The 23,592-nt window shown below is 39.9% G+C and overlaps 1 protein-coding gene across 3 annotated transcripts in view; it reads right to left on the bottom strand.

The window, feature by feature from the left end:
• Nucleotides 1–1,107: 1,107 nt before the first annotated feature.
• The window catches only part of Egfr (epidermal growth factor receptor), a 200,328-nt gene continuing 177,843 nt past the window's right edge, over nt 1,108–23,592 (bottom strand). For 2 of the 3 annotated variants that reach the window (XM_078039717.1, XM_078039719.1), the window contains exons 21-28: nt 18,438–18,593; nt 17,415–17,490; nt 11,805–11,951; nt 10,077–10,174; nt 8,772–8,939; nt 8,358–8,405; nt 7,483–7,588; nt 1,108–6,809 (exon numbers count right to left, since the gene is read on the bottom strand). In XM_078039717.1, the coding sequence (XP_077895843.1) occupies nt 6,448–6,809; nt 7,483–7,588; nt 8,358–8,405; nt 8,772–8,939; nt 10,077–10,174; nt 11,805–11,951; nt 17,415–17,490; nt 18,438–18,593 (1,161 nt within the window). In that variant the 3' untranslated portion in view covers nt 1,108–6,447. The remainder of the gene's footprint in view (nt 6,810–7,482; nt 7,589–8,357; nt 8,406–8,771; nt 8,940–10,076; nt 10,175–11,804; nt 11,952–17,414; nt 17,491–18,437; nt 18,594–23,592) is intronic. The other variant, XM_078039718.1, reaches the window with a different exon arrangement.

Consider the following 23,592-nt stretch of genomic DNA (forward strand, 5'->3'; position numbering starts at 1 on the left):
ATCCAACCACTGAGGTGAGAATGTTGAGAGTGGGGAGGCTGTATTTAAGGAAAGGAGCTATATGAAGCTCCTTGTACTCTCTGTTCAGTTTTACTGTGACCCTAAACATGCTTTAACAATAAAGTTCATTAATTATTAAAAAAAATTAAAGATTGACATTAAACAGAGGCACGAGATGGGAGGGAAAGAGAGAGAAAAGTGGAATTGCATGGAAATGGAAAGAGACCCTCATTGTTATAAAAAACTACATAAAAGAGGTTGTGAGGGGAATTGGAAGAAAAATAAGGAGAGAAATGAATTACAGTAGATGGGATAGAAAGAAAAGATGGGGGGAGGGGGATAGTAGAGGATAGGAAAGGTAGCAGAATACATCAGTCACTAGTATGGCATTATGTAAAAATGTGAATGTGTAACCTATGTGATTCTGCAATCTGTATTTGGGGTAAAAATGGGAGTTCATAACTCACTTGAAACTATTGTTCGAAGTATGATATGTCAAGAGCTTTGTAATGTTGTGAACAACCAATAAAAAAAAAAGAAATAAAAAAAAATAAAAAAAAAATTAAAGTTACCAGTTGGAGTGGGTGTGGTGCTCAGTGGTAGAACACTTGCCTAGTATGTACAAAGCCCTGGGTTTGATCCTCAGCACAGCAAAAATACCCAATAAATAAATAAATAATAACATTATTAGGAAAGAACATCTGTAGTTGGTCAAATGTGAATAGCTAAAATCAACACTGCACTGTTAAAAAAGAATATAATATTATTACAAGGTACTTAGGAGTAAAGAACAATGAATAGTATACATCTAGTGTTTTAATAATATACAATCATGTTCTGATCAACAGTATAAAACATATAAAAGAGAATCTTGCTTTCCATTTGTACATTGCAAAACTTTACAAGGTTAACACGTACCACATAAAGATGCTCTAAAGCTATTGTTTGAATACTACTAACAAGAAGTTATTGCTGTCTGGTGTTAATCAGTTACATCATCACTTCTAATACCAGTCATCAGATCCATGGGATCTCTTAATTTCCAAGAGATTATACAGCAGTATTATTTTGTAGTCAAATTTATGTCAATAGGGCTTTTTTTTAAAAAAAGAAAGTAAATGCATCTAAAAATGTCTATCTAGGTGATGGGGTGGGGATTCTTAATCCTTCTGCTTGTGATTCAGGCATGACAAGCTTAGGACCTCAAAGGATACACTGTGACTGTGCAGATGTACATAAAAGCAAAACCACAATTAGTTGCTTCAGTTTTTATCCTAGGTATAGTTTATGAAAAAAGTATAAAAATCCTCTTGCACTTTTATTTCTGTAAAAGTCATTCGACTATTTACCAATCCTCTTGAAGTCTACCCTTTGTAATGTAACTGATAGATCAAGGTTATCCTTCCCTCTGGAAAATAAAAGGTCACTTGGGAGGGCAACAATGTCAGCTGCAAAAGCAGCAGGAATAGTCACTATACCTCTATTTTACTACCAGTTGGCCTTTAATAGAGAGACAGACTTAGGAAATATAGGTGTCTGTTTTATATTTCCTTTGCTTTCTCTCCACTGGTTAGACATTCTGCCCTCTAGTGCATGGGCAGCCATCATGGGAACTCTGTCCAGGTTCCTGATTCTCAGTGACAGATGCTATCTTTGTGTTTTAGAATTCTCTCGGCCTGGGAATCACTCACTCTGTGGAATTTACCTGCAAGTCCAGGTCCCTGTGGCTCTTCTGATGGCTCTCAACCTTGGCTGTGATTTGTAATGACTTTAGGAGTTTTAAAAAGTACAAATGCCTGGGTTTCACTCATAGAGAATGGTATAATTAGTCTCAAATATAGCTGGGTTTTAAGGGTTTTGAAAGGTCCCCAGGTGATTTCAAGGTGTAGCCAGGGAAGCTTCTTTAGGTTGGTTATGATAAGACTCTTGGTAGATTTCATAAACATGTTGAACATTTTTATGGCTGTCTATATACTTCTAAGTCTGTATTGATAAATGAATATCAATTGTAAATATAAAATCAAAATAATTTGTGTTAAGTCAGATTAGCATATATAAACCCCAAAGTGCTATATTATTGCTTTTGTTACATTTATAAGGTCATATTGGCAGATGATCAGAGTATATATGCATTTGGATTCTTCTAGAAGTAATAACAGACAGTAATCCCTACAGTGATCTTTTTCTATAACAGACTGACCAGAACCTGATTCAGATCAACACTAAGTTAGTGGGCTTTTTATCTCTTCTAATTTTATAAATATTGAATTGATGCTTCTTCTATTCACCATGACAATGACCCAACTTAGCTCTGCAATGAGGCTGTACCTTCTTATAAGAAAGATTTCTCCTGCTTTAGTTTAACCCTTTTAAGCAAAGATTTCAACTTCAATTTTTAATTCTATTGCAGTCTTTCTAAAGTACTTCCTTTAATAGAAAAATGAGTTTCCTAAGAATATACTTTACAAAGATCAGTGCTACATAAAGAGGACAATATTCTGCAAAAAAAGTTACAAAAATAGATTTACATTTCAAATCCTGTCTGAATGTGTCTTTTTTAATAGTACAAAGATGTTTGTCCCTAGTATGGCAGGTGTGGCTGGGAAAAGAGGCAGAGATTTCTGTTCAGTTAAGGTTTTATAGCTTCAGGCAAGGACATATAAACAGATCATTGTGTTATAATAAAAATGTGTGCTTATCAAAAGAAAGAAATACAAAGTACAGATTAAGGGCAGTTTCAACAGCTGCCTCTTAAGAGGGAGCAGTTCACTTAGTGGGGGTAGGGGGAAGGAGGCTGATTTTTACAACTTACTTTTTAGAAAATGCCAAGTGTCCTGATAAAGGACACTTTGATAACCTGATAGCCTGATAAAGCTATCAAGGCTCAGATTTGGATATTAGCTAATTTCAGCATAAACTGCTGGTAGTAAGGAATTGGAAGCTTTTGGAATGGTCAGTAGTGGCCAAGTCTTAGGCATAGGGACAACTATGTATTTTTCTTTCTGTGACATGGGAATCTGTATACTACCCAGGCTTTTTTATTCTACCATGACTTAGAGCATGATATAGGCTTGCTGTAGGCTTGTGCAGCTAAAGGAGACCTTGGAGATTTGTATATTAGAATGAAGTGGGAAAAACCTTTGAGATTCTGTTTGAATTGGTATCCAGAGACTCTAGACATCTCTTTTAAACTCTCAGGATTCTTGTTTGCAGTGAAGGTGAGACCTGCCTTGTTAACATCAGGCAACAACTGCATCCTACCCATATGCAACCAGAGAACTTGATGTGAGTGAGTGTGGGTGGGAGTCCCACTGGTGAGTGCCAACGCTTGCCCTCTCAGACATTCCATTTACACAAGTGATTCTGAAATCTTTGGTGCATGAAAATTTGGTGCACAATGGGATAACCTGGGGGAATACCCTGAAGAGTCCATGATTTTGGCTGCACCTGAGAAAAACAAATCAGAATCCTTTGATTGGAACCAAGAATTCCAAAGGGCATCCCAGCCTGGGACAAACTCTTTTTGCACTTACATAATCCATGGTTCTTCAATGTCTGCAGCTTAGGTGGAGGGTCTAAAACAAACTTAATAACTTGCAACAAATACCTATGCTTTCTCATCTTCTGCTGGAATGTAATACAGTACCTCCATTAGGCTCCTACCTATAGAAAACAGTGGCAACCGAACTCACAACAAATTTAGAGTTTGAAAGATTCATCCTTTTTAAAATCACGAGGTGGTAAGTATTTTTCATAGTGTGCAATGATAGAGACTTCTTACACATTGTGAAAAGATGTATGCAAGATTTGTGATGTGGTGTAAATGTTAGTTCCTGACTCTCACTTTCCTCTGGACTCTGTTTCTAAAGGCCAGATCTGAGGCTAAGGCCACAGGCAGAGGCCTTCCAGGAACTGAAAGAAGAGGAATTAGCAGATACATGCTCAGGAATATATTAGGGACTGATTATCAATGAGGAAGAATGGAAGGGAACTTTGAGATTGGACCTGTCAGGGCTGTGATATGGAAATAATGGGTAGCTCCTCTCAAGTAAGGCACTGGGGTCCTTAAGAGGGCTCTGACTGTGCAGTTCTCATAGCCTGAATGTCTCCCTGAATAGACACAGAACATTTTGGGAAATACAATCTTAGAATAAATAGAAATAAAATTTTATGCAGGAAAAATTGAAGTACAAAGAGAAGAAAAGCAAATTTGAATAGTTTTTGTAGTTTATTTTGTTATAGGAAAGTATTCCAAAGTACAAAAATAGTAGAATTTCATTGCTACAATTCAACTGACTTAAGATTGCTCTTGCTCACAAATCATCTGCTTCTTGACAAATAAGTGACAGCAGAAAGTGAGTCATTCTGTTTCCCATGTCTGCATACACATTGACTAAGGTTTTTCTTTCCATTCTGAGTACTGAGGTGAATAGATAATGAAAGTAGTTTTATGATAATGGCACATCTCAGATTCTTAGAATGTTCCTTAATCTTCTCACTAATCATTTTGAGAGATGGTAGCTCAGAAAAGAAGGGGACATTTAGGGAACCTGGGGAATGCTGCAAACCTAATTCCAGCTTAAAGGAGCAGCATGTCAAGATGACTGAAATTGCCTTTAAACCTACTTCATCCGTAAATTTCTCCAGCAATGTTTTCTTGGTTGCGATTCCCTCTGCTGGGAATATATTTTTCATTTCCCTTGTAGCTTGGACTTTGGTCATGTTAGAGGCCCAGCTGCAATATCACCTCCTTGATGTACCTTCTAGGTCTCCCCAGGAAGAATTCACTCTTGCCTGCTCTGTGCTCTTGGTATTTAGCTGATATACAATATTTATCATATTGCTATAAGGGTAGTATTTATAAGTCCACTTCCCTTACTATATTGTGGACTTCTTAAAATAGGAATTTCTTCCTTGATGAGATGGAAGGAGAAAATGTTGACAATGAGGGTTTAAAACATTAAAGAATTGCTCTTAACCAATTAGGTTGCAAAGATAAGAAAATTAGGGGGAAAATGTTGGTATCCTAACTAGTTGAATAGTCAAATTATAGGGGCATTGTTTTAGGATGAATTTCTCCCCCCTTAAAACATCTAAAGATATGAAAGCACCCTTATCAATTTCAAACTCTAATTTCACATTTGCCATTTGAATTCCACTCTACTTATAATGTTGTCTTTCTCTGCACCTGTACAATGTGCCTATGCTGGGTGCTTGTTCTTGCATAGTAGACTTAGGGCCTAGATATTCTTTCATGAAGGGCTAGGAGGGGTTTTGGGGCTAGCTTAGCAGGCAGGGACACATACCCTTCCAGTAAAAAGCAAACAAATGAAAAAACTTTTAAAATGAGATGAAATAAAAAAGATTATCTTCCACAAGTTTTTTTTTTGTGTGTGTGTATGTGTGTGTGTGTGTGTGTGTGTGTGTGTGTGAAGAGTTGTGAAGGTGAAATAAGTTTTAAGAGCAGTATCATTTTTGTAGTCTCATGACAATTCCCCCAAGGACCTAATGCATTTCATCTGAGACTCACATTTGGGGACCATGGTCCTTTATGTACATCTTAAATAAAGGCTATTTGTCTGAACATTGATGGCCCAAATACAAACTCTTAGTTATTCTTTGACGTACCATCTTCTTTTGCTGATGTCACGACATCAAGACAGGGAAAGCATATTAAGTTTCAAAACAATTGAATGGAAAATAAACAAGTCTAATACTCATAATTAGAAAATACTGTAACCTAATGGGGAGTAGTACCATGGAAACATTTATACAAAAGTAAGCCTGAAGGAGAATTCAACCCCTTCAATTCTTCTTCACCCAGGAAAGAACAAAGTGGCTTATCCTATTGTACCTGCTTTGATTTGATTCAGTAATCAATCTGGCCTGCTTAGGACATGCAGGATTTCTTGTATATTTAGTTGTCTTGCAATGGAAGAGTCTTGAAGTAGAGCCAGTGGAATCAAGTGCTAGTTGGAAGACTTGTAGCCCATGCTTCTTGGTCACAGTTGGGCCTGGATCAACTCAGTGTAGCAAGAGCTACAAGCAAGTTTCTTTGTCCTTGGAAGAGCCCATTAAATCATAATTATAGTGAAAATTAAAAATCCCAAAGACCCCCAAGCAGTAAAAGTCCTTATATATTTTTAAATTTATATTTCTAATATACCTCACTGAAAGTTAAACTTCAGCACAAATGGACAGCTTTCTTCCTGGATGCCTTTTTGTGGAAGCTTCACAGTTTGATTATCAAGGAATGAGCCTACAACTTTCTAAAGTGCATCCAAGGATGGGGCACTTCCTGGTTGAAAGGAGCTGATCAGAGCTCAGTGGTAAAACGAGTCTGAGAGTTAACAAAGGCATGGCTATCAGGAGTGAAGTAGCTGCCGTGGCTTGGTCCTGGGTTTCTGAAGAGTCTAGAATCTTTATGGCTGATGCTACCTTCCATGGTCATGCTCCAATAAATTCACTGCTTGGTGGTGCTACTCGTAGGTATTCTGCATTTTCAGCTGTGGGACCCTTAAAGATGCCATTTGGCTTGGATTCCTTGGGCAAGAAGTCCTGTTGGTAGTCAGGGTTGTCCAGGCTAATTTGGTGGTTGCCTTTCTGGGCCCAGTGGGCAGAGCTGTCAAATGCACTGTTGACACAAATAGGCTGGGTGGTGTTGAGATATTCAGGGTTGCCCACGGCGTTACTGTGGGGATTTTGGTAGTGTGGGTCTCTGCCAGCTGCTGGATGCAAGGGTTGATTGTGATAGACAGGGTTCTGCACAGATCCTGCAGGCCTCTTAGGAATAGACTGGTTTATATATTCTGAAATAGAAAAAAAAAGTGAAATAATGAGAAAAGCATCATTCCAAAATAACAAAGCAGGATTCCATGGCTCATTGTGAACCCTGTGAATCTCTTCAATGAGGCAACCGATCACAGAAGGTAAGGAAGCTACTGTAAAATAAACTGTGTTCATTTTTGTACTTGAAGCAATGCACACATGTATCTTTTGTAAATTTAAAATTCTCAGAGGATAGCTTGCCTTCATTTGCGTATGTGTGTGTGAATTGTGCACACAGTGTGAATGTCTGCAGCTAAAGCTTAGATTAGGAAGACACATGTTTCATAGTTAGGAATGGAGCCAGGAGAAAAGAAAATATATGTATCACACACACACACACACACACACACACACACACACGGATAATATTGCTATTTGCTTCAAACTCTACAAAATCTGTAGATTCATTTCTAAAGCAAACCTGCAGCAAAAACAAAAACAAAACAGAGACAATTTAAATGCAACACAAAGAACTTGTACATGTTTGGTCACTTTGTATTTATCTGCTTCTTACTCCCTTCATTCTATCTACAAATTTGCCATAGTCTCTGCCTCTGGATCAGCTAGAAAGGTTCCAGGGAATAAGGACCAGGCACTGCTGATTGGGGTTGAGGGGGCTAGTATGCATGACTGTTTCCTGAGCAAGCCACTTACCAGGTGCTGGGAGGAATGTATCATCTATGCTGTCCTCTGTCAAGGCACCAGTTGGGTCTGAGCTGTACCGTTGCAAGAAGCTGTCCTCCTTTGTGGGACAACTCTGCTGGAGAGCAAGTTAGGCAAGGTTACCATAATCAGTATTACTCAAATTTCACTGTGGATATATTATCCGAGATCCTATTAATTTACTGATTCCAATCCGGTGGGTATGGGGCAGGGCCTGAGAGCATGGATTTCTGAGATGCCCTCAGGTCATGCCCCTGCTATTGGGCCACAGATCTCTGGACAAGCAGTGAAGTCCTGATCAAGACTTCTGTCCAACAAAACTTTCCATCATGATGGAGAGGACCTGTCATATGTGTTCTTTGAGAATAGCAGCTGCTAGCCACAAGTGGCTACTGAACATTTTAAATGTGTGAAGAACTGGATTTTATATTTTATTTTATTTTAATTATTTAAAATTTAAGTAGCCACATGTGGTTAATGGCATCTGTACTATATACTGTGCATGTCTAGATTCAGGCTTCATATTTGATCACACACCAGCATTACTCAGAAGGCTGGGTGAATCATACATTATTAGGCTCCAAATTGAGAGGTCCTGTTTCAGTAGGTCTGGGTGGTATCCCAAGAATTCACATTTCTGACAATGTTCCAGGTGGTTCTGATGCTGCTTGTCCACAAACTACATTTTTGAATTGCACTGTGATATGTAACAGCTAGTTGCTGTCTCTATGGTAAGCGTCTAGGAAACTATACTGGGTGGAAAACAGGCAGAAAGAAATCTGGGTTAAGATGAGCATTTTCCAGGTGTAATAGAACAGTGGTTCAGAGCTGTACTTTAATTCATGTCATCAAGTGTTTGTACATACCCCATTTCTGTTAATGCAAGCCACAGTGGAATTGTTGCTGGTTGCACTCTGAAAAAGAAACAGAGATGTTTCTCCTGGTACACTTGTACATTCTCACTGAATTCAGGGGAGTGGATATGTTTGAAGGTACTTAATTTTGTCTTGAATCATTAGCCTTAGAAAAAGTAGGTTGGTTTGATTTCATTCTGTTCCACAGCAAACCCAAAATGATCACGATCAATGATTACAATCAATGTTGCAATGCAATAACAATGACTTGATGATACTTACACTCACTTGATTGATTTGGGATTTACCATTTGGTCAAAATTTTCTCCTTTTTCTTGATGTGAGTACTACTAGATGGTTGTCATTTTCTCTCAAACACAATTTATTCAAACCGAGAGAGAGAGAGAGAGAGAGACTGATTCATACCAGAGAACTTAAGAGGGGAGTCCGAGATGTAGATGGGCTGTTGAAGAAGCCCTGTTGTGGAATGAGGTACTCATCAGCATCCACCACATCTTCCATGTCATCTTCATCCATCAGGGCACGATAAAAATTGGAGTCTGTAGGGCTTGGCAAATGCATTCTTTCATCCCCCTGGTGTAGAAATTTTGAGACCATTAAAAATGGCCATAGAAAAATGAAATTATAGCATTTCCCCATAAATGAATGGAACTGGAGAATATTATGCTAAGTGAAATAAGCCAAAAAATCAAAGGCCAAATATTCTTTCTGATATGCAGATGCTCATATACAATAGGGGGTTGGGGAGGGGAGAACAAAAGTTCATTGGATTAGGTGAAGGAGAATGAAGGGAAGGGAGGAGGATGGGAACAGAAAGACAGTAGAATGAATCAGACATAACTTTCCTATGTTCATATACGAATACACAACCAGTGAAACTCCACATCATGTACAACCATAGAATCAGAAGTTATATTCTAGGTATGTATAATATGTCTAAATACGTTCTAATATCATGTGTACCTAAAAAGAACAAATAAAATTTTTTTAAAAAGGGCCATAGAGATGCTAGTCTACTTCCTGGCTACAGGAATAGGGGTCCATTGTTAGCAGGTGCCTGTATATTGGCCAATTAGGTATTAATATAAATCTTGCAGTTTTCTGAAGTATAACTGTTACCTCTCCAACTATGTATGTGCACCTTAGAATAAAACATTACTCCTTGCACATCATAAAATGCATAGGCAATGAAATCAACTTAGAAGAGAAGGGAAACAGTAGAAGCATTTATTGAAAGTATACTACGCTGTTAAGTGTAGTGCAATGTATTTTGCATGTTATTTTGATGAATCTTTAAAACAATCCTGCGAGCTTGGTTTTGCTATTCCCATGTTAGGTAAGGAGGTGTTGGAGATGACATAGGGCAAACGTCGACACAGGGATCTGAAACCAGATTTGCCTGACTACAAAGTCCTGCTTCTCTACTGAACCAAGATAGGGCTTTGGTGAATGGAAATGTGAGATTACACAAGGAACTGAGAGAAAGACTGTCTGAGTGGGAAAGTTCAGATGGGATGGTGACATGGAGTTGGATGGAAACCACCATAGAACCTTGCTTACTTCAGTCTGTGTTATGACCAAGGCTTGCTCTTCTACTGTTCAGGAAGATTTTAATAACACAACCCAGAAACAGGCCATACTGGCACAGTGACATGTGATGCTCATCCGAGGAACTTTTATCAAGGGAAGTGCAAACTGTGGTCTTAGTACCTGTATGACAAGATAGCGCTGGGGATCTCGAGCCATTTTGGAGAATTCCACGATCAACTCCCGGAACTTTGGGCGACTGTCTGCATCTATCATCCAGCCTAAGGAACAATGAAGCAAGATGGCAATTAGAATTCTGGAAGAAATGCTAAAGATGACTCTGCTTAAAGAAAGCATTTACTGTCATTTGTCCTGTTAGACAAATAAATTATGAAGGAACCTAATCTTTGTGATAGACTTTTCAGTCTTGGCATGCTAGCACTAATTACCATTTAAAGAGCATGATAACACCATATTTTGAATTGGAATAACAATATCATTCTCTAATTTTTATACATCTGCTGTTCCTAGGTTCAGCATTCTTGTATTATCACCTTCAGTGACGGAAAAGCATTGCGGTGTGCAATTGCTATCTATGACCTACTCTGACAGTAGGGTGCCTGAGTATCTAGACTAAGTACTCACTCAACAGTCACTCTCAGTAGTTTTTCAATTCAGAGATATATCAAGGCTTTGAGGAACTTAGAGTTGAGACTTCTCCACCCTGAAGGTTTCATTACATCCGCACTCAGTCACCATTCATGCAAGGGACAGGACTGGCTGTCTCAGTGCCTTTCTATTGATAATTTATATTTTTTCCAGTGCTGACGATCACATCCAGGGCTCTGCCTAAGCCAGTGCCCTCCCTAGGAGCATGCTTTTGGCAATCACACTGGTGCACTGGATTATACAACTATCTAAATCTAGATTCAGAAAGCTGGAGGCAAGGCTGTCGACTTGGAAATCCTCATGCCTCTTGAGGGTTCATATTTATTTTCCATTAGCAGGATGTCAAGCTATTTTTAGGTCAGTTTGCTATGTGACCTTAGACAAATTATGTGACCTCTCTGGGTTCCAGCTTCCTCAGCCCAAACTGAGGCGGTGAAAATAGGTTAACTCTGTGGTCTAAAGTTCAGAAAGGCATTAATATTTACATTATCTTGTCTTCCTCATATTCCCTGGGCCTCCTCTTATGCAAACGCTTATCACACGTGTGATGTTACCTTCAGAGCCCAGTTCACTTGTGATTCTGGTAGAATAATAGCACCAATCAAATCATGCACTCTTATTTCTATTAAGATGTTTAAATGCTATAGACAGAAGACCTCACATAAATCTGCTGTTTCAAAGATTTAATCTAATGCAGAAATGTTGATTCTATCAGCCTTATGTGATTACTCATTGTTAGGCATTTAAAAACATGCAGTCTCTCTGGTAACAGGCTTCAAAATGTTGGACAGCTCTGCATTTCATTGAGCAACTTAGGGAAGGGAGTATTTTGCTGTAATGGCTTATGAAAATCTTCCATTTTATTTATTTGCTTGCAAATATGTGCATATGTTAGGTCACATTGCTCACTGAGTCAAAGAAGTGTGTTTTTTTTTTTGTTTGTTTGTTTGGTTTTAGTTGTTGTTGGACCTTTATTTATTAATTTATATGTGGTGCTCAGAATTGAACCCAGTGCCTCACACATGCTAGGCGAGTGCTCTACCACTGAGCCACAATCTCAGCCCAAAGGAGTGTTTTTTGAAGAATGCTTTACAGATGTTTCTGGACTTGGATGCCTGCCTCAAAGAATGTGATAACATTTCTTCAGGAAATAAAAGGCCTGAGCTATTTGGCCAAGAGCAGCAGGTGCTCTGAGTGCCCAGGTTCAGCTACGGAGTATGGATGGTCACCCCGGTCACTCACACTTGACCATGATCATGTAGACATCAATGGTGCAGATGGGAGGCTGTGGAAGGCGCTCTCCTTTTTCTAGGATGGATGAGATCTCACTTGCAGGGATTCCATCATAAGGCTTGGACCCAAAAGTCATCAACTCCCAAACAGTGACTCCTGAGCAGATGAAACAAGAAAAAAAAGCAGTCACATTGTGAGTCAACAATAATCATAACATCTAGTTGTCTTCAGTTGTCATTGTTGCTTACTATTTCTCAGGGTTGAAAAACTTATGTTTCAATAGCTTTGGGCAATTTGCTTAACTGCTGGAAGCTTCAGTTTACCTGTATATCAAGAGGGATAATAATGGCATTAGTCTCATAAGATGGTCAGGAGGATCAAGTAAGACATATAACTGAAATGTTTAGCACAACGCTTGCAAATAGTAACTGAGCTATGAATGGTAAATAAGCCTCAGTAAACACACTGAAAACGACAAAGATGATTCTGGCTGCACAAGAGTGATCCTGCTGGGGAGTACGAGTCACACACTCACACATCTACCCCCGAACCTTGTACCTGTGGAACACTAAGATGGAGATTCTGAAAAAGGTTGTAAACTGCATGTTTCTAAATAATAATAATTTAAAAAAAAACAGAAAAGCCTATACTCCTTTTTTAAAGAAATATTTTTAGTTGTAGATGGACATAATACCTTTATTTTATTTATTTATATTTATGTGGTGCTAAGGATGGAACCCAGTGCCCTCACATGCTAGGCAAGCGCTCTATCACTGTACTACAGCACCAGCCTTATACTCCTTTCAATAAACACAGAAACATCACAATTTCTGTTTCAAAGCCAATCAACAATCATGATTAAAATAAACTGAAGCAGTGTCAATTTTGGAGTCAATGTTCTCAGATGAGCTCTGGGTTCTGAACAGCCACAGGACTCTGGCAGTGTATCCTAACCTCCAGTTAGTCTAATGACCCATTTTTTCCAGACTTGTTCTCTGCAGACATTGAGGTTAAACATCCCCACTTCAAAAATTCAAAAGCCAACTTCTTTGAAATCTGAATTGTTTTGAGCACTGACATAATACTCAGAAATTTTGGATTTTTGAGTATTTCAATGATTTTGGATTTTCAGATTAAGGATGCTCCACTTTTGAAGTCTATGTAAATATTCCCAAATTTTTGCCTGTTGCTATGGCTCAGTGATAGAGCACTTGCCTGGCATGTGTGAGGTACTGGGTTTGATTCTGAGCACCACATATAAATAAATAAAATAAAGTTCTATTAACAACTAAAAAATATTTTTTAAAATCCCCAAATTTAAAAAGCCCCCAAATCTGAAACACTTCTTGTCCCAAGAATTTCAGATAAAAGATTCTCAAACTGTCCCACCAATTCCCATTTAACTGTGATTTTAAACATGCTCAATGAATTCTTGTGGGAAGGCCAGTTTTTAGGTTTGAGAACAATTGATAAGGTTGGGGAGTGGGGTAATGGGTGGTAGATCATGAAGAACAGGAGGCTGTGTGAATTCCCTATCTTGAACTCCTTAATAAAACACACTATGCCCCAAATTTATTAAAATGAATATTTTGCCTTAACTAGAGACTGAAGAGAAGAGTGACTGAATATTTTTTTTAATATTTTTATTTTTTATTTTTAGCTGGACACAATATCTGTATTTTATTTTTATGTGGTGCTGAGGATCATACCCAGTGCCTCACACATGCCAGGCGAGCACGCTACCACTTGAGCCACATCCCCAGCCCCTGAATATGGTTTTTAAACTGAAAACTCAGGTTCATGGTCTAATATCTCCTGTGTACTGCCAGCTACAGCAGATTATAATCACACAATTACAGATGCATGATTGCTTTGACTTTCTGATACTACTTGTGATCACTGGAAGACACTAAGTCCCTGAATTCAAGAGAGTTCTCATTTATGTGACAAGTGTGGTCCAAATGGGACTGAGTTGGCACATACTAGAGGGCAAGCATATACCATGGCTGCATGGGACAGGCAAAACTGAGGTGTAGATCATTTATGATCTGGTGGGCTATGGTTAGGAGTTCAGATTTTATTTTGAAAAGCAAAGAAGGATGATAAACAGAGAAGTAGAAGCCTGATACAGTTAAAAAGAGTAGAGGCGAGAGTGTAAAATGTGCAGAGAAGACAAACAAGAGCTACTTCTGTGCTTTCCCTGGGGGAAGCAGGGGCCAGATTCATATGGGGATGGTGGAGTGATCAGGGCCAGGTCCCAGGGGGTGCCTCTTGGGGAGAAGACATATCTTGAAAAGTGCTTAAAGCAACAAGGTATGAGGAGAGCCTTATTTCCTTTTCTATTTCACTAATTGAGGAAACTCAGCTCATGAGTACATATCAAAATTCACTTATCCATTCATGGACAAACATCTCTGCCTTTGAAAAACTTCCATTCTAACAGAAAAGATACTCATGAAATTATAAAGAGAAAAAAGTTACATATTTGGAAATCATCAAGTTAATAACACTATAGGAAAAGAAAAATTGCTAAAAGAAAAATTACTAATCTGAATTATTTCGCTTTTGTGATAATGACTAAGTTTTCTTTGGAAATTTATCTCACGATCACTCTCCCCAAATTTATATTTCAATAGAGGTGGGAGATTCTTTCCTTCCACCCTGTTGCTGTAAATAGCTGTGTGTAGCTGACACTTTATAAATAAAGGTAGATAATAAGGTATTTTCTGGCCTTTCGGTGGATTGCTGGGTGAAACTTGAAGACCAAGTGTGATAACAGATGACTGGTGCTTGATACAGCTGCCAATGACATGGGTCAGTGACCATTTCTTAACAGGTAAGGCCCTCATACCTCATAGCCTCAGGACAAAGTAAGAACATAAAAGGCAGGTTTGGGAAGAGGTAGTACCTGTGTGGATGGAGCAGGGCCTGGCATGGCTACACTGGGATTCAGAGAAGGAAACAGAATCAGGTCCTGGGAGATGGTTCTCACCAGAGGGAGAAGCAGTAACTACCCCCCCCCCTTTTTTCTGCCCATAGACATCCTCATGTACATGTTTGTGGAGCCATTCTCTCAGATATGAAAAGACCACCGTTTACTACATGAAATAACAGCCACAGAGTCAGTTCATCAGAAAAGCTTATTTCTCTACTGAGAAACCCTTCCCCGTGAAACCTTGTTTGTTGCCTTTCTTTAGTTCACTTCAAATTTATGGCATGAGTACTACCAAAAGCAATATACAGATTCAACGCAATCCCCATCAAAATACCAATTGTATTCTTCACAGAAATAGAAAAAACTGTCCTAAAATTCATTTGGAAGAATAAAAGACAGAATAGCCAAAGCAATTTTGAGCTCAAAGAGCAATGTCAGATGGGGGTGGGGTTGTGGCTCAGTGGTAGAGTGCATGCAATCATGTGTAAGGCACTGGGTTAGATTCTCAGCACCACATAAAAATAAGTAAATAAAAATAAAGGTTCATCCACAACTAAAAAATATATTATATTTTTAAAAAAGAGAAAAATGCCAGAGGTATCAGAATGCCTGACTTCAAATTATATTAAATTTGGGCTGGGGTTGTGCTCAGTGGTGGAGCACTTACCCAGTATGCAAGAGGCACTGGGTTTGATGCTCAGCAACACATAGAAATAAAATGAAATATTAAAAAATAATTATATCAAATTATAGTACAGAGTTATAGTTACAAAAACTGCATGATAAAAGCAGACACATTGATCAATAGTGCAGAAGAGAAGACAGAGAAAAACCCATATATCTACAGTCATTTGCTCATTGACAAAGGTTCCAAAAATATACATTGAGAAAAGACAGCCTTATAAACAAATACTTAAAAAGTGATAACTGGTTATCCATATTTAGAAGAATGAAACTAAACCCTATCTCTTACTTTGCACAAAAATCAAACTCAAAATGGATCAAAACCCTCAGAATTATACCAGAAACTATGCAACTCATAGAAGAAAATGAGGGTCAACACTCCAGCTTTTAGGCACAGGCAATAACTTTATCAACAGCACCCCTAAAGCTCATTAAAATGCCAAGAGTTAATAAGTAAAATGGCATCAAATTAAAAAGCTTCTGCACAACAAAGGAAAAAATGAGGAATGCGAAGAGAGAACCTACAGAATGGGAGAAAAAATCTTTGCTAGCTACTCTTCTGATAGAGGATTAATATCTACAATACATAAAGAGCTCAAAAATTTTACACCAAAAAACCCAAATGACCCAATTAATAAATGGGCAAATGAAGTAAACAAACTATCAAAAGAAGAAAAACAAATGGCTAACAGTACGTGAAAAAAAATGTTCAACATCATTAGCCACTGGGGAAATGCAAATCAAAACTACAGGGAGATTTCATCTCATATCAATCAGAATGGCAGTCATCAAGAATATAAAAAATAATAAGTGCTGGAGAGGATATGCAGACAAAGGAATACTTTTACCCTGTTGGTGGGACTGTAAATCAATACAACCACTATGGAAATCTGTATGGAGATTCCTTAAAAGACCAGGCATGGAACAACCATATGATCCAGCTATATCACATTTTGGTATTTACTCTGAAGAATTAAAGCATCTTACTACAGTGATACATGCATATTCATGTTTACGGCAGCATAATTCATAGTAGCCAAACTGTGGAACCCACCTAGGTGTCCATCAATGGATGAATGGATAAAGACAATGTGGTATATATAAACACTGGAATTTTATTCATACATAAAGGAAAATGTAATTATGGCATTTGCAGGAAAATGGATGGAACTAAAACCACCATGTTAAGTGAAATAAGTCAAATGCAGGAAGTCCAGGATTGTATGCATTTTTTCATATATGAAAGCTAGAGAGTAAACAGAAAAAGAAAGGTGGGAGTGGATCTCCTAAAAATCAAAGGGAGACCAATAGAGGAGAGGGACCAAGAAGTAAAAGGTAGGGAAGGCAGGAGCAAGTGCTGGGAATTGATATTGGCCAAATTACAACATATTTGTATATCATATGAATATGTAAAAACAGATCTCATCATGTCCAACTAAATGCACTAATAAAAAATGTGGGAAAAGCTGGATGCAGTGGCGCATGCCTGTAATCAAGCGGCTTGGGAGACTGAGGCAGGAGGATCCCAAGTTCAAAGACAGCCTCAACAACAGTGAAGCACTAAGCAAATCAGTGACACTCAGTCTCTAAATAAAATACAAAGTAGGGCTGGGGATGTGGCTTAGTGGTTGAATGCTTCTGAGTTCAATCTCCCGCGCCCCTCCCCCGAAATGTGGGAAAACCCCCCGAATTCATAGCATGAGGTCACTTTTGGTTTGACTTCATAGGTACAGGTATGTTCTAAGTTCCAGTTCTTTGCCCCTCCTATGACCCTCTCTCTGCCACATGAATTTATTGATTTCTGTAGTTACATTTATTCCAGTAGACTAAATTTCCTTTGTTGGATTTTCTCAGTATAATAGAGAGCAACTATCATGTTATTATTAGTCATTATCTTAAATGAAAACACTTGCATGTCAGTGCTTATACTGTAAACTAACAAACAACAAAACCTGGCTTAGCCTTAGCACAAATTCATTAGCATCAGGATTTTGACTCACCATAGCTCCAGACATCACTTTGGTGGGTATAAATTCGGTGTAAAATTGATTCCAAAGCCATCCACTTGATAGGCACCTTCAGATGATGAGAGATAAAGCATTAAGACTACTATTAGCTTCTCTCTGTTGAACAAAATTAAATCACACTACAAGTAATTACAAATGACTAAGTGGAGAAGCCAGGCTACCGTTCCTGACTGGGACTTCAGGCCAAAGGCTGCCTCCCAGCAAGAAGAGATTTTAAATCCACCAATGAACAGGGTTACTCTGGTACCCCCTCAGAGCTGGCTTCAGGAATGCTACAGTGAAGGACCTTTGGGGCCACTGGCAATTCTGGTAAGCTGGGGACCCTGGTAGTGGACAGTGATTATAGCTACTCAGCATTTGGGTGCTTTTTCAGGGACCAATGTCACAAGGTTGATGACTGCCTGGAGTTATGCAGGTCAGGGTGAAACTCAAGAAAGGTACAGCTAATATAGCTGAGGTGTGGCTATATGTGTCCCCACTAGGAGGGGGACCTGTGTGAGAACATGTATCTCTCAATGTTGTGGCAATGTTGTGACAACCCATCCTAAGCCAGATGGAGGGCAAGGAACGTATACTCAATGCCAGTTCTATGCAAAAGTCACAGAGATCCATGGGAGCTCTCACAAGAACATAGGGAGGACAGCTTTTTATACTTCTGAGACATTCTCAACAGCAGTGTGCCACCAAATTAGCTGTGGCATTTCCCAGCTGTTCTTTTGAAGGGTGCTTAAGTCCTGAAGGGAGCGGTTGAGAACTAACCTTTGTTAATGATCGCCTGGAGATGTTGATGACTATATCCTCTGACCATGTCAGAAACATCTTTGTTCCCTCTGCAGGCAAACCCCACTTCCAAAGCAGAAGACCCAGGCTAGACCCAGTTGCCTGTGGTTGTGCTGAGACCTCACCCAGAATGTTGGCAAATATCCCCTACATCAGTTGAGATCCCAGTCTCTGTTATCAGGAAAATGCTCCCTGATCTACAAGTCAGTTCCTTACCTTTCCTCCCTCTGCATGGTATTCTTTCTCCTCAGCCCCAAGCAGTTTGGCCAGTCCAAAATCTGTGATCTTGACATGCTGTGGTGTCTTCACTAGGACATTCCTGGCTGCCAGGTCACGATGCACCAAGCGCCGGTCTTCCAGGTAGTTCATGCCCTGAAACACAAGGGATTCTGCAGTGAGACAGTGAATTGTTTGTGAGATGACCAGTGTAATGGGAAGATGGTCCTCATGCATCTGAACTTAATGTCAAGGTCATGCCACACTTCTTGATGCCAGGGACTGGGTTTGAGTCTGTCTTCCTACTTCTGAATGCAGGACACAGATACTTGTGGCTGGTAAATGTTAGAAGTTATCAACTTATTGAATAAATGAAAAGTCAAGAAAAGAAAGTTTTAACTAGCGGCAGATTATTACTTTTTCTCCATCTGATCACTCAAGTTACAAATAGAAGAGGCCAGTGACTGAGCGCAAGCTCAGCTGTCAGGTGGAGAATGGGTCTTGGCACTTGCTGTGGAACTTGCCAACCATTCCATCTGCCAGGCTTTACCTTCCCTGCATGCAGCTTATCTTCACAGCAAGGAGGAAGATGCCAACCTCAACAGGCTGGGGCAAAGCAGAGTTTCTGGATGGATTTAAGCCATGCTTTTCTCATGCTTTCCTGAACTATCATACACAATCTGCCAGTGAAAAAAAATTTCATCCAGGTTTATTTGATTTTAAATTGAAACTACATTGATATTGGATATTCTTCTGCAAGGTACTATTCCCTACTAATTCCTTGGCTGCCTCCACAATTCTTTTATAGTCAAAATCACTGCTAAAAAAAATAGTAATACTTGCAATGCATCTAGCATAGCACTCAACACAAGTTGAATTCTAGAGACATTATCCCTCAAATACTGTCCTTACCCACGAGCCTTCTGGTGTCCTTGTCTTATGCACCTCTATGCTTGCTGGCAGATGGGGGCTACTTCTGGCTTCTATTTCTTGTTTGACAACTGCCCAGCAGAGCCAAAGCTCCTTTGGGCCTCACTGAGCTCCAGTCTGTTGTGAGATTGGCAGCCCACCTTCCCTGTGCAGGGCCATACTGGCAGGCAAAAGCTGGGAGGTGGTCAAGCCTGCAGACATCTCATGTTGCTTGTTCCACGGCCTCCCCCACTTACTCATAAATACACCTTCCTTCTCTTTAGCCAGAAGAGTCGGCTGCATTTCCCCCTTCCTTTCTGGCTGATGATCATGAACTCTTCAGCACAGAGCTGGTGCTTCAGCACAGAAGTGCTGGCTGAAGTGCACCAAATGGAAATGAATGGGTTTAACAAACTCTCCTTTACTCTGGTGTTTTGTAGCTAGGGAGACATCTCCACTCTAGAGCAGCTGCAGGGAATATCTGTAGACAAGAATGTTTTCTTACATTTTCTGGCAAATTCTTCATATTTTTGTATAGAGCCTAAGTGGGAAATTATTAACTGACCTGACAGAAGAGTAAAATTAAAAAATTCTTTCTAGGACAAAACCAGCCATCCTCTGAAAGTAGTACCTCACAAAGATGCACCAGGAATTATTCTCTGGGTGCTAGTTTTGAGGTCTTTAGTGCTTTTCTCTTTTTGGAAAAAAATCAACTGCTTTCCATACCTCAGATACACCTGGATTACTCCTTCTCCTTTGTATTACCTGGAAAGCTCCTAAATGTTAAGATGCTGTTCAATGTAAATGCTTCCCTTCCTAAGATGTCCCCTGTGCTAGCTAATAAGGATGAACAGGACTCATGTCTTTTCAAGAAGAAGGTAGAAGCTTCTTCTCTGGAATATACTTCCAAGTTAGGAATTATTACTTAAGAGTGGGTGTGGAAAGAGAATGGGAAGGACTCGGAGCTGAGGAAACATTTCCAAACACAGACCTCATCTTTTTTTTTGTTGTTGTTCCTGTCACTCTTGCTATGATCTCTCTTCAAAGGCTGACTCCTTCCTCACTTTAATCTCCCTTTTGATTTATGGGATGGTGACAATGGTCTGTGCTTTGCTAGCCCTGTGTCTTATAAAAGAATAAGACCTCTGCTTATTAAATATGATGAACTCTTCAAAAGGGTTAATTATGCTTGGCTGCTTGCCTGGACAGACCTAACCTCTGCATTCCAGGCTGTATTAGCTCACTGGTTCTCTTTCCCTCTTTCTTCTCTACCCCTTTCTTTCTCTCAATACCCCTTGCTGTCTCTTTTCTGTCTACCCTGTATTTATTTCATTCATTTTTCCTCTGTGGAAGCTATTGCATAGATGTTGCACAGACCTAGAGCAGCAAGTAATAGTAATAGCCCTATACAGAGGACTAGTAAACTGCTTTCTTACCTCTCTCTTTAATTTTTTTTTCTTGTGTGTGTGTATGTGTTTTGTGTTGTTCATGAAACTCAAAGGGGAACTTCAGAAGGCATTTCCAGCCTGGTTTAACCACCAGGACTAACTTTCATTCTGTCTCCTTAAATGCCTAACAGAAGATTTGGTATCTGGGACACATTGTAACCATTTATGGAATAATAAATGATTGAATAAATGAATGATTGAATAATAACATTTGCTGACAGCTTTAAGCACTAAGCATGTGCCAGCCACCCCAAACACCTCCCCAACAGAATCCTCTTTCTGTCCAGGTACACATGTGACCACCTTGGTAGAGACCAGGGGCTCTAGGAATCAAAGCATGCTGTTGAACCGACCAAGTCCTCAGTTCCCAAGACCACCATCATGACCTTGGCCTTCACAGCCCTGCCGGGGGGCCTTGAAGTGAAACTTGCCTGCTGGGCCAAAAGCTGCTTGGGCTACCAGAAACAAAACAAAACAAAAATCTCCGCACCTTGGCCCTGTGCCACAAAGTAAGTCCTGTCATTGTGTGAATCTAATAAATCCAACGGAGCTCCACCCCAGCCCTGCCCCACTCTTCAGGCTCAGGGATTTAAAGGAGCAGCACAACTTCAACATGGTGTGAGGTTCTCTGAGAACATCAGTCTTCAGAGAAGGGTTGGGAAAGGGGAGGAAAGAACTGTTTACATATTCTGGCTAATCAGCCAGAGGGTCTTAAATCAGAGACAATTTGGGGACAAAGAGATTAGACTATTTGAACTTAGATAAAACTCCACTCATGGGTCTCTGTCCCACAGTCTCAGACAGTTTGAAAGGCCATCTCTGTGCCCAGCAGAGTTATATTTTAACCAGCCATCAAAGATAAGGCCTGTGATATCACTTATGAACCCTCAGGCTCTAAGCAGATATGCCACAGGAAGTAATATCAGCACACGCCCCGGTGCGGCCTCTGGGGAAGCTCATTTCCTGATTCTTCTCATTTTAATTGAATTGAACCTATTTATTTTTGTTAATTACTACAGGAAAACTAGAATGCATTTTGAAATACTGAGGTTAAAAGGGAATTTGAAGAGCCACACTGGAACTTAAACTTAGAAAAGACAGGCCCAGGGATATGCTTCACACGGATATCAAAGATTTTTCTGGCACAGTACCTATGGAACAAGAAAGCACTGGGGGTGGTGGGGCTTGACCTTTAAAGACTCTGTTTTCCCAAGGGCTGCAGCATCCTACAAGTCTTGGGAGGAGTTCAGAGAGGAGGCTGGAACTGGATCCATTTCTGTTCTGTTTTATTAACCACAATGTGGAAAATTCCGGTGAGCGTGGATTTCATGAGCACAGAAATGGCAGAAAGTAGGACAAGGGGAGTGGGCACATGTTTTTTGTAAAGTCAAGAGCATGGCTTATGCATCACTGAGCGCCTGTCTTCCAAGGAGGCAGGAAAGTGTCAGAATTTCCCATTCCAGGCTAGGGGTGGTGTGCCCCTGGAATCCTACTCTGCCAGAAGAGGAAGACAGCTGGGATTGCTGGCCTGTGACAGTCCCCTGATCTGTGACATCAAGTGCAGGGAAAGAGTGAGGACTTGTGAGCAAGGCTGTTTGGTGTCCAATCCTGATTTTCATATGTACTGGCCTGAGATGTTGGCAAGTTACTTAATGGCCCCATGTCTCAGTCTTCCCATGGATAGAATGGACCAATCAGAGCATTAGTGAGTTTATCCATGCAGGGTACTCGGATGATACCTAGGGAAGAGTTCTGTGAGGTGATAGCAATGATCATACTTTCTTCTTAAATGCCAAATCCATCCTCTTTCCTCAATCCCTTTTGCTATAACCTTAAATGAGGGCACTGTCTTGATCTACCAAAACTCTGCTATGCTTCCTAAAAATGTCCAGTGATGAATGAATTCCTACATAATGCCTTTGTTGTTGTGCTGAAGCTCCACCTTCTCGGTCCTGCAGGGTCTCTCAGCTGCCCCTCTCTCTTTAGTGCCTTGCAGTCACTGAGCCTGCTCTGCCCACCCCCGCTGGCTCTCAAGCACCCTCACCCACTGCTGCACTCCTCAACTTTGGGTCCTCACCCTCAATTGACACTAGGACAAGGTCAGGATCTATCGCACTCATGTCTACAGGGTTGTTTAGTTTGTAGGGCTCTGGACTCTTGAGGGGAGGGGCAGTCTGGCTTGTGCACCCCTCGTTTCCCGGAGTCTGGCCCAGCTCCTGCACTTGGCTGACTGGATATGTTCACTTGGTCACAACGCTTCTGCTCTAACTTGCACAGTGGCCTTGAAGGGCCTCCTGCCCTTTCCTGTTCTGACATACTTCATTCCTTGCTGCATCTCTTGCTCTGTAGCGGTCCTTGTCCCTCACTCACTGACAAATTTAGGTAGATAAGAAGTCTTATCTTACTTTTGTATCTTTCACATGATGCTTAACACTGGCATATAAATTCTCAAGAAATAACTTAATAAAATATCTAAAAGCTAATGAATACGCCTTAAGAAATCATTTGACAAACTAATGAAAGTTGATGAATATGTTCTTAAGTCGCTTTGTGTGAATTTGTTCTTTTACAGACACACTATAAGGTCATTTAGGTTGATAATTTAAGTTTAGCTGTAATCCTTTGTGGAATAACGCAGGGAAAAATTAAAAAGAATTCAAATAACAAACATCTGATCATTGGATAAGTGGTCTGGCCCTTTTATCCTGCATTCTGTTATGTTGTATAGGTACTTGCAAGATGTTTGCTTTGAAGGTGAAAGGGCTCTTGCCAAGACCACCCCTTTGGCCCTCTGTGGA

This window comes from Ictidomys tridecemlineatus, chromosome 2, assembly GCF_052094955.1.
Source record: "Ictidomys tridecemlineatus isolate mIctTri1 chromosome 2, mIctTri1.hap1, whole genome shotgun sequence".
Taxonomy (NCBI): Eukaryota; Metazoa; Chordata; class Mammalia; order Rodentia; family Sciuridae; genus Ictidomys; species Ictidomys tridecemlineatus.